We start from the raw sequence: 10,586 nt of genomic DNA, 5'->3' as shown, positions 1-10,586 counted from the left end.
GGTTTTTAAGGGTTTGTTTCTGGAAGTAAGGGACCTTAGTCCTTCCTCACCTCTCAGGAGAAATAAGGGTTTGTTCTGGAAGTAAGGGACCTTAGTCCTTCCTCACCTCTCAGGAGAATAAGGGGTGTTTCTGGAAGTAAGGGCACCTTTAGTCCTTCCTCACCTCTCGGAGGAATAAGGGTTTGTTTCTGGAAGTAAGGGACCTTAGTCCTTCCTCACCTCTCAGGAGAATAAGGGTTTGTTTCTGGAAGTAAGGGACCTTAGTCCTGCCTCACCTCTCAGGAGAATAAGGGTTTGTTTCTGGAAGTAAGGGACCTTAGTCCTTCCTTACCTCTCAGGAGAACAAGGGTTTGTTTCTGGAAGTTGTGAAGTAGCCAATCATCACATTCACTCGGTCTAGAACAGAAGTTGATTGTGTTGAAAGTTCAGATTTTGTAGGCCATAAGCCAGTTAATTTATAAGCCAATTCATGTACTTGAACTGTGTTACTAGTGCCAATAATGACACATGAAGTAGGATTATCTCTGTTGCATCATATTTTTCTTTAACCTGTACCTTGGAAACCTTTTCTCTGTGAGCAGAGGAATAAGCAAAAAATACAGTTTCAGACTGTTTTGGCCTAAAACATCCTAAAATGTCTTTACCTAATCCTTTTCTACTGAACTGATTTGGCTTGGCTAATAGCCTCGTTTATGTAAACAGCACATCCATCAGTTCATTCAACATCTCTTTACACTCTCACGTACGCACACCTCTAGGCTACATTCATTTTGTGGTTTATTGAACGTTTTTTTCAACTGCCATACAGACAGAGAGAGACAGCCAGCTTGCCGGACTAGCTCAGGTGGCTCCCACCACTGTTGCTGCTCTCAGATATTGTTGACTGTCACAGGATTTACAAGCTGTTTCAGCACTGCCTCTGTCTCTTGGCAACAGACCTGGCTTCCAACAGGATGTATTTTCAATAGTACTTTCTTTGGGCTTGATTGAGCTTGCCTGTTTTAATGGACCAATTTGAATAGTCCCAAAACTGGAAACCCTTCCCATCTGGCACTCCAGGCAGGCTAGACATTTTTTTAATGTTTAGAATAGTACTTGAACCCAGGTCTGCTTGGCAGCATGGCCCACAGTTTGTTTAAATGGTCTGGTCCCAAGGAAGAAAAGGAATGTTTTAATATGTCTGTTATGTCTCTTCCTGTTGCTTCTGCCTCTGGTCCTATCATCCTTCCCTGCTCAGGAGACCGGTTGTATTAGTAACCATCAGGAGATCAGTTGTATTATTAACCATCAGGAGACCGGTTGTATTAGTAACCATCAGGAGATCAGTTGTATTATTAACCATCAGGAGACCGGTTGTAATTATTAACCATCAGGAGACGTTGTATTAGTAACCATCAGGAGACAGTTGTATTATTACCATCAGGAGACGTTGTATTATTAACCATCAGGAGACCAGTTGGTATTAGTAACCATCAGGAGACCAGTTGTATTATACACTCAGGAGACCGTTGTATATAACCATCAGGAGACATTGTATTAGTTACATCAGTGAGACTAGTTGTATTATTAACATCAGGAGACAGTTGTATTAGTAACCATCGGGAGACCAGTTGTAGTATTAACCATCAGGAGACCAGTTGTATTAGTTACATCAGGAGACCAGTTGTTATTATTAAACCATCAGGAGACCAGTTGTAGTATTAACCATCAGTAGCACCATTGTAATTTATTAACCATCAGGAGACCAGTTTGTATTAGTACCATCAGGAGACCAGTTGTGTAGTAGTAACCATCAGGAGACCAGTTGTATTAGTGACCATCAGGAGACCAGTTGTATTAGTTACCATCAGGAGACCAGTTGTATTAGTAACCATCAGGAGACCAGTTGTATGTATACCATCAGGAGACCAGTTGTAGTAGTAACACAGGAGACAGTTGTATTAGTAACATCAGGAGACCAGTTGTAATTAGTACCATCAGAGACCAGTTGTATTAGTTACCATCAGGAGACCAGTTGTATTATTAACCATCAGAGACCAGTTGTAGTTAGTAACCATCAGGGACCAGTTGTATTAGTGACCATCAGGAGACCAGTTGTATTACCTCAGTAGACCAGTTGTATTATTACCATCAGGAGACCAGTTGTATTAGTACATCAGAGTAGACAGTTGTATTAGTAACCATGGAGACCAGTTGTATTAGTTACCATCAGGAGACATGTTCAGTATAGAGACAGTTGTAGTATTAACCATCAGGAGATAGTTGTATTAATAACATCAGGAGACCAGTTTGTATTATTAACCATCAGGAGACGCAGTTGTATTATTAACCATCAGGAGACCAGTTGTATTATTAACCATCAGGAGACCAGTTGTAGTAGTAACCATCAGGAGACCAGTTGTATTGTAACCATCAGTAGACAGTTGTATTAGTTTACCATCAGGAGACCAGTTGTATTAGTGACCATCAGGAGACCGATTGTATTATTAACCATCAGGAGACCAGTTGTATATTAACCATCAGGAGATCAGTTGTATTAGTAACCATCAGGAGACCAGTTGTATTAGTTACCATCAGGAGACCAGTTGTATTTTGACCATCAGGAGACAGTTGTATTATTAACCATCAGGAGACCAGTTGTATAGTAACCATCAGGAGACCAGTTGTATTAGTCATCAGGAGACCAGTTGTTATTAGTAACCATCAGTAGACAGTTGTATTAGTTACCATCAGGAGAGTTGTATTAGTGACCATCAGGAGACCAGTTGTATTTTAACCATCAGGAGACAGTTGTAGTATTAACCATCAGGAGACCAGTTGTATTATTAACCATCAGGAGACCAGTTGTATTATTAACCATCAGGAGACCAGTTTGTATTATAACCATCAGGAGACCAGTTGTATTATTACCATCAGGAGACCAGTTGTATTATACCATCAGGAGCCCAGTTGTTTTAATTAACCATCAGGAGACCAGTTGTATTATTAACCATCAGAGACCAGTGTATTATTTAACCATCAGGAGACCAGTTGTATTATTACCATCAGGAGACCAGTTTGTAATATCACCCATCAGGAGACCAGTTGTATTATTAACCATCAGGAGACCAGTTGTATTATTAACCATCAGGAGACCAGTTGTAAATTAGTTACCATCAGGAGAACCAGTTGTATTATTAACCATCAGGAGACCAGTTGTATTATTAACCATCAGGAGATCAGTTGTATTATTAACCATCAGGAGACCAGTTGTATTAGTAACCATCAGGAGATCAGTTTTTCACCCTAATGCAGTGTGTTTGGACAATAGTCATATTTTTCATAGCTTGTGAACTGGAATGACAGGAGGAAGAGGAAGAGAGGGGATGAAAGGGCTTTTTCCCCACACAAACTGGTCGGAGTAGTTTCAGAAACAAGATCAGATTAAGGGCTGTTTTTGTATTTCTCACATTCTAATCAACCACACTACTCTGGCTGGCTGAATGACTGCCACACCGGGCGAGTAGTGTCAGATTCCACCGCAGTTTCCCTTCCTTTAGCCTGATCCCAGATCTGTATGCGATGTAGCCAACTTCCTGGTCATTGTACATTTACAGATCTGGGACCAGGCTACCACTCTCCAAAGCCACAATACCACACTGCTTTCTCTACTCTAGGTTTCTGGCTTACCCACAGTTAGGCTAACCTTTAATGTAGACTACTGGGGTATCCACACAGTAGGCTAACCAATGTTGGGACGGCTGGGTCAAAGGGGTTTGAATCTGTTAGACTAGTGTGTGGTCTGTCTGTTTTCTGAATATTATTGTTCTGATTTTAAACTGTAAACAGTCCAGACTATAATGACAAAGGACAAGGTCTATACTCTCTATGATCTCTAGGTCTATACTCTCTATGATCTCTAGTTCTATACTCTCTATGATCTCTAGGTCTATACTCTCTATGATCTCTAGGTCTATACTCTCTATGATCTCTAGGTCTATACTCGCTATGATCTCTAGGTCTATACTCTCTATGATCTCTAGGTCTATACTCTCTAAGATCTAAAGGACACTGAAGGAACACTAACATATTGAATGCTATTGAAAACACACTTCACTTGGACAGTCCACTTGTCTGTACTCTATTGTATGCAGGACTCACTGATGATGTGCCAAACTAGTTATGCATATGACATGATATTTCATCTCTTCCTCTCTTCCTGGCCTCTTGTCCTGACTCATAAAATGTTTTGACAGTCCTGCTCTTTTTGACATTTTTTTTTATTAGGTACTGTATATTTCATCTCTTCCCTCTGTCTTTAGGCTGGTGTTGGACAAATATTGAAATGACAGATATACATAATAAAAACAAGTATATCCAACAAGTCATGTCAGCCATTGTGTGAATATAAGTATACCGATGAGAATAGAAGCAGTGTGCACTAACTTGTGAAGAATACAAATGATACTTTGAACTTTGTGTTCCGATAAGGCTTCCCTCACTGATATTCATCCAGGCTTATGAGTCCGTCTGTAAGTGATGATGATGTGCATCGGTAATATACTAAAAAGCAATAAGGTACAGATAGGCTGTGTGTTCTGATAGGGCTTTCACTGCTGTTATTCCTTCAGGTTCATAGCCAGTCCATGTGCCTTCCTCTTGCATATCCACGCTGCCTCAGTCCACTGGCGAGCCACACCCAACCCTGTCCTGGAGAAGGTGTTTACATCCATCACAAAGGTACACTAGCATGCTGGCCCGACACACACACACACACACACACACACACACACACACACACACACACACACTACACACTACACACACACACAAAGGTTGAATCAATGTTGTTTCGACCTAATTTGACAATGTATTGTGACTTGGAATCTACATGGAAAATACATTGGATTTGAAAATAAGTCATCAACAACTGTTGTTTTGAGGTGAAATGTCAGCCTAAGGATTACGTTATTATGGTAACCAAACATGGTATAAAATATGTTGAAGAATTTAACTTTAAAACAACGTTAAATGTTATATACACTATCAGAAAAAAAAGCTATAGGCTGGGCAGCACCTCCTACTGGAGAGTTGATGTATCTACAGCACCTCCTACTGGAGAGTTGATGTATCTACAGCACCTCCTACTGGAGAGTTGATGTATTACAGCACCTTCCTACTGGAGAGTTGATGTATCTACAGCACCTCCTACTGGAGAGTTGATGTATCTACAGCACCTCCTACTGGAGAGTTGATCCATCTACAGCTCCCCTTTAGTCTCCCATCCAGGGTTTTAACCAAGCCCAGCCCAGCTCACTGACTACCAATGTGCCATCATGAGAATGATTGTTGAGAAATCTCCTCTTAAAAACAAAATAGATTCGCTGTTGTTATGGAAGTCATTCCAAAGGGTAGGTTTAACAGAGCAAATTAAATGTGACCAGACTTTATCAATCATCAATGATGCTATTTAGGCCTAAATAGCATTTGCAAAGTCATCAACAGCAAAACATATTATTCAACCCATAATTTAACTAAAAATAGACAGTACAATAGGTCTAGGGTTTCAAGCTCTGGTTGATTTCAATTGTAATGATATTTAGTGATATTGTGTTTGGTTGTTAATGCAACCAAATATCAACATTTGAAGGAGATTTGTCTTCTGCTTGGATAGTTCCATCTGTGCCACTGACGTTTAGTATGTCTTTAATTCCAGTTTATCTACAAATTAATAATTTATATTTTGGATTCACTTCTCAATCTCAACCAAAAATCTAAATCAAAGAATAGGACTAAATACAAAATCAAACTTTATTTAAAGTGCATTTAAAGTTGGATTTGATTTAGTCCTATGTTTGGTTGAGATGAAGACGTGAATCCAACATATCAATTATTAATTTGTAGACAAACTGGAATTAAAGGCAGACTGAGTCAGTGGCACAGATGGAACTATCCAAACAGCAGATMAATCTCCTTCAAATGTTGATATTTGGTTGCATTGACAACCAAACACAATTCAATATCACTTTTGAAATTCAATAAATAGCCCATTAACTTGTCAACCAAGCACAATCAATATCACTTTTGTAATACAGTGAATAGACTAAAGTTAAGGCTATCTTACAAACTAACATTAAACTTTAAAACATTTTGAGGTTAATGTAATGGTCTGCGGGGAGATCTTCACCGTTACAGTAATAATCTGTGCAGAATCTCCCAACAGCATTGATCACTTGCACTATGTACCTTTAATGTAATCTCACCTGTAATCCAGGTCATTTGGTTCTGCTATTAGATGAAGCACAGTGATAACACACATAGTCTGATTTTTAGTTTATTTATACAATGTTTTTCCGTTGGAATTTGGTTGTGCTTTTAGATGGTTGAAATCATAGTAATAACACATGGAAAATTCAACTAACTTTTGCCAGTCTTTTTGATTGGTTGTAATCTCATTGATCAGGCTATGGCGGTCATGAAAGTTCATCACCCGGTGATTGTCAAGTCGTTAATTAACATAAACACATTTAGCATCTCCTGGCTTCCACATATAGCCTACAGGCCATAAAAATAAAATAAAAAGTTGAATAAATCCATGTAATATAGCCTACAACTTCACAATAAATGAAGAAAATTGATATGAAGAAAATTGTGTTTTATTTCAGAATAAAAGAATAGCACACTCTGAGTTGTCCTGATCTGGCTATGCCAAATGGCTGTAGGCTACCACTAGTTCATTTAGCAGACAATATTTGCTTATAATTCAGTGACATTATTTTATAGTATTAAGAATACAATTGAACAAAGCTGAATATAAATATTAAGAATACAATTTAACAAAGCTGAATATAAATATACATATTTTCTCCAAACAATGAGGGAATGCGCACATCTGGCTGTTCTTGGCTAACCGTTAAGGGGTTAATAGGTACTCCTATGCTTAATTTAGAGTTATTAATGTAACCTTAGTTGTTCAACAAATGTTGGGCTATATGTTTTGAATTTTAATACATTATAAGGCTGCATGATGCGGCTCTAATGATTTGAAAAAAGTCGCTTGATAGGCATGAGCTCTGCTTAGTTTTTTTTGAGCAGGCTTGTACAGCATCCGAAGCGTCTCTCTCTCGCTCTCTCTCTCTCTCTCTCTCTCTCTTTCTCTCTCTCCTCTCTCTCTCTCTCTCTCGAGCATCCGAAGCGTCTCTCTCTCGCTCTCTCTCTCTCTCTCTCTCTCGAGCCAATCCGAAGCGTCTCTCACTCACACGGCTCTCTGTCACGTGATAATAATAAATGTGTTATAATTTAGAATGGACCATTATCATGCACCTGTATCGAAACAGGGTCAGTGGGAAAATAAATGACACCTATACACTTAAATAGCGAATGGAGGACACTTTTCCCCTGGTTCATTTTCATTCCAGCCAGGTAGGAAAGATAAGCAATGTGCTTAATATTAGGAAAGTTAATAAATAAATATAGCAGGCCTAGCCTATAGAAAGCTGATGGAATCCTCCTCTTTTTAATAGAGGCCATCGCTGTTTTCTTGAGCAACATGAGCTCATGGGATCTCATGAAGTGATTGATTAGATTTTCGATCACATTTGCATTGATGTCCGAGTGATTAGAGGGACAATAGAGTGCAGAGTAACAGGCAGTTAGCAAGTTTAGTACTACTACTAATGACRATCAGCAGCATCAGCGCTTGGAGAAGCCTAATTACTGTGACTAAACGGTAATGTGGAATTTCACTGCCTTCATGACTCGTGACCGCTGGTGTGTGGCGGTAATACGGTCACCGCAACAGCCCTGGTCTCACCCAAATATTACCCAATTATCCACGTTGAAATGACGTAGTGTGCCCCGTGTGAAGTTATTAAGGAAGGTGTTTACCGTGTTTACATCCATCAAAGGTAGGCAACGCTAGCTCGCTGCTCGCTGCCACACACACGCAAATAAGGTATTAGAGGTAGAAAGAGGAGGAAGGGAAGCGCTACTAAGGTACACTATAGTACATTTTGGTAGATAGAAGGTGCTCTTTGGTAAAAGGGGTAAATTGGTCATCAAAAAGAAAGGAAAGAAAGAAAGTAAAAAAAAAAAAAACGTTGTTTCTATTGAACATGCCATACTAATAAAGGCATTTTAATTAATTATATGAAGAGTGCCTTGGTCCTCCTTTCTTTTTGATGAAGGTATTAGAGGTGTTTACACCCGTCACAAAGGAAAGCTCGCTGCCATACACACACACACTCACACACACACACACACACACACACACACACACAAAAAAACCAGAACATGTTAGGTTATTAAACCCAGAACATGTAGGTTATTAAACCCAGAACATGTAGGTTATTAAACCAGCAGTAGTTATTAACCAACATGTAGGTTGATTAAACCGGAACATGTAGGTTATAAACCCGAACATGTAGGTTATTAAACCCAGAACATGTAGGTTATTAAACCCAGAACATGTAGGTTATTAAACCCAGTACATGTAGGTTATTAATCCAGTACAGAACATGTAGGTTATTAAACCAGAACAGAACATGTAGGTATTAAACCCAGAACATGTAGGTTATTAAACCCAGAACATGTAGGTTATTAAACCCAGAACATGTAGGTTATTAAACCCAGAACATGTAGGTTATTAAACCCAGAACATGTGAGGTATTAAACCCAGAACATAGGTTATTAACCAGAAACATGTAGGTTATTAAACCCAGAACATGTAGGTTATTAAACCCAGACAGAACATGTAGTTATTAAACCCAGAACACGTAGGTTATTAAACCCAGAACAGTAGGTTATTAAACCCAGAACACGTAGGTAGGTTATTAAACCCAGAACAGTAGGTTATTAAACCCAGAACACTGTAGGTTATTAAACCCAGAACACGTGTTATTAAACCCAGAACATGTAGGTTATAAACCCAGAACTGTTAGGTTATTAAACCCAGAACATGTAGGTTATTAAACCCAGAACATGTAGGTTATTAAACCCAGAACATGTAGGTTATTAAATCCAGAACATGTAGGTTATAAATCCAGAACATGTAGGTTATTAAACCCAGAACATGTAGGTTATTAAACCCAGAACATGTAGGTTATTAAACCCAGAACATGTAGGTTATTAACCCAGAACAGAACATGTAGGTTATTAAACCCAGAACAGAACATGTAGGTTATTAAACCCAGAACATGTAGGTTATAACCCAGAACATGTAGTTATTAAACCCAGAACATGTAGGTTATTAAACCCAGAACATGTAGGTTATTAAACCCAGAACATGTAGGTTATTAAACCCAGAACATGTTAGGTATTAAACCCAGAACATGTAGGTTATTAAACCCAGAACAGAACATGTAGGTTATTAAACCAGAACATGTAGGTTAATAAACCCAGAACACGTAGGTTATTAAACCAGAACACGTAGTAGTAAACCCAGAACACGTAGGTTATTAAACCCAGAACACTTAGGTTATTAAACCAGAACATGTAGGTTATTAAACCCAGAACATGTAGGTTATAAACCCAGAACAAATGTAGGTTATTAAACCCAGAACATGTAGGTTATTAAATCCAGAACATGTAGGTTATTAAACCAGTACAGAACATGTAGGTTATTAAACCCAGAACATGTAGGTTATTAAACCCAGAACATGTAGGTTATTAAACCCAGAACATGTAGGTTATTAAACCCAGAACAGAACATGTAGGTTATTAACCCAGACAGAACATGTAGGTTATTAAACCTAGAACATGTAGGTTACTAAACCCTGAACATGTAGGTTATTAAACCCAGAAACATGTAGGTTATTAAACCCAGAACATGTGGTTATTAAACCCAGAACATGTTAGGTTATTAAAACCCAGAACATTTAGGTTATTAAACCCAGAACATGTAGGTTATTAAAACCCGGAACATGTAGGTTATTTAAACCCGGAACATGTAGTTATTAAACCCAGAACATGTAGGTTATAACCCAGAACATGTAGGTTATTAAACCCAGTACATGTAGGTTATTAATCCCAGTACAGAACATGTAGGTTATTAAACCCAGAACAGAACATGTAGGTTATTAAACCCAGAACATGTAGGTTATTAAACCCAGAACATGTAGGTTATTAAACCCAGAACATGTAGGTTATTAAACCAGAACATGTAGGTTATTAAACCCAGAACATGTAGGTTATTAAACCCAGAACATGTAGGTTATAAACCCAGAACATGTAGGTTATTAAACCCAGAACATGTAGGTTATTAAACCCAGAACATGTAGGTTATTAAACCAGAACAGAACATGTAGGTTATTAAACCCAGAACATGTAGGTTATTAAACCCAGAACATGTAGGTTATTAAACCCAGAACATGTAGGTTATTAAACCCAGAAATGTAGGTTATTAAACCCGGAACATGTAGGTATTAAACCCGGAACATGTAGGTATTAAACCCAGAACATGGTAGGTATTAACCCAGAACATGTAGGTTATTAAACCCAGTACATGTAGTTATTAATCCCAGCTACAGGAACATGTAGGTTATTAAACCCAGTAACCAGAACATGTAGGTTATTAAAACCCAGAACATGGAGGTTATTGAAACCAAACA

General features: G+C 38.4%; 1 protein-coding gene across 1 annotated transcript in view; it reads left to right on the top strand.

The window, feature by feature from the left end:
* The window catches only part of LOC112071209 (ceramide synthase 5), a 35,558-nt gene that overhangs the window by 6,829 nt on the left and 18,143 nt on the right, over window positions 1-10,586 (top strand). Inside the window, exon 2 of the mRNA XM_070439302.1 lies at window positions 4,611-4,719. Coding sequence (XP_070295403.1) covers window positions 4,611-4,719 — 109 coding nt within the window. The remainder of the gene's footprint in view (window positions 1-4,610; window positions 4,720-10,586) is intronic.

This window comes from Salvelinus sp. IW2-2015, unplaced genomic scaffold (assembly GCF_002910315.2).
Source record: "Salvelinus sp. IW2-2015 unplaced genomic scaffold, ASM291031v2 Un_scaffold1546, whole genome shotgun sequence".
Taxonomy (NCBI): Eukaryota; Metazoa; Chordata; class Actinopteri; order Salmoniformes; family Salmonidae; genus Salvelinus; species Salvelinus sp. IW2-2015.
Note: the sequence above shows the minus strand (reverse complement) of the source record. Positions and strands in the feature narration are given on the sequence as shown.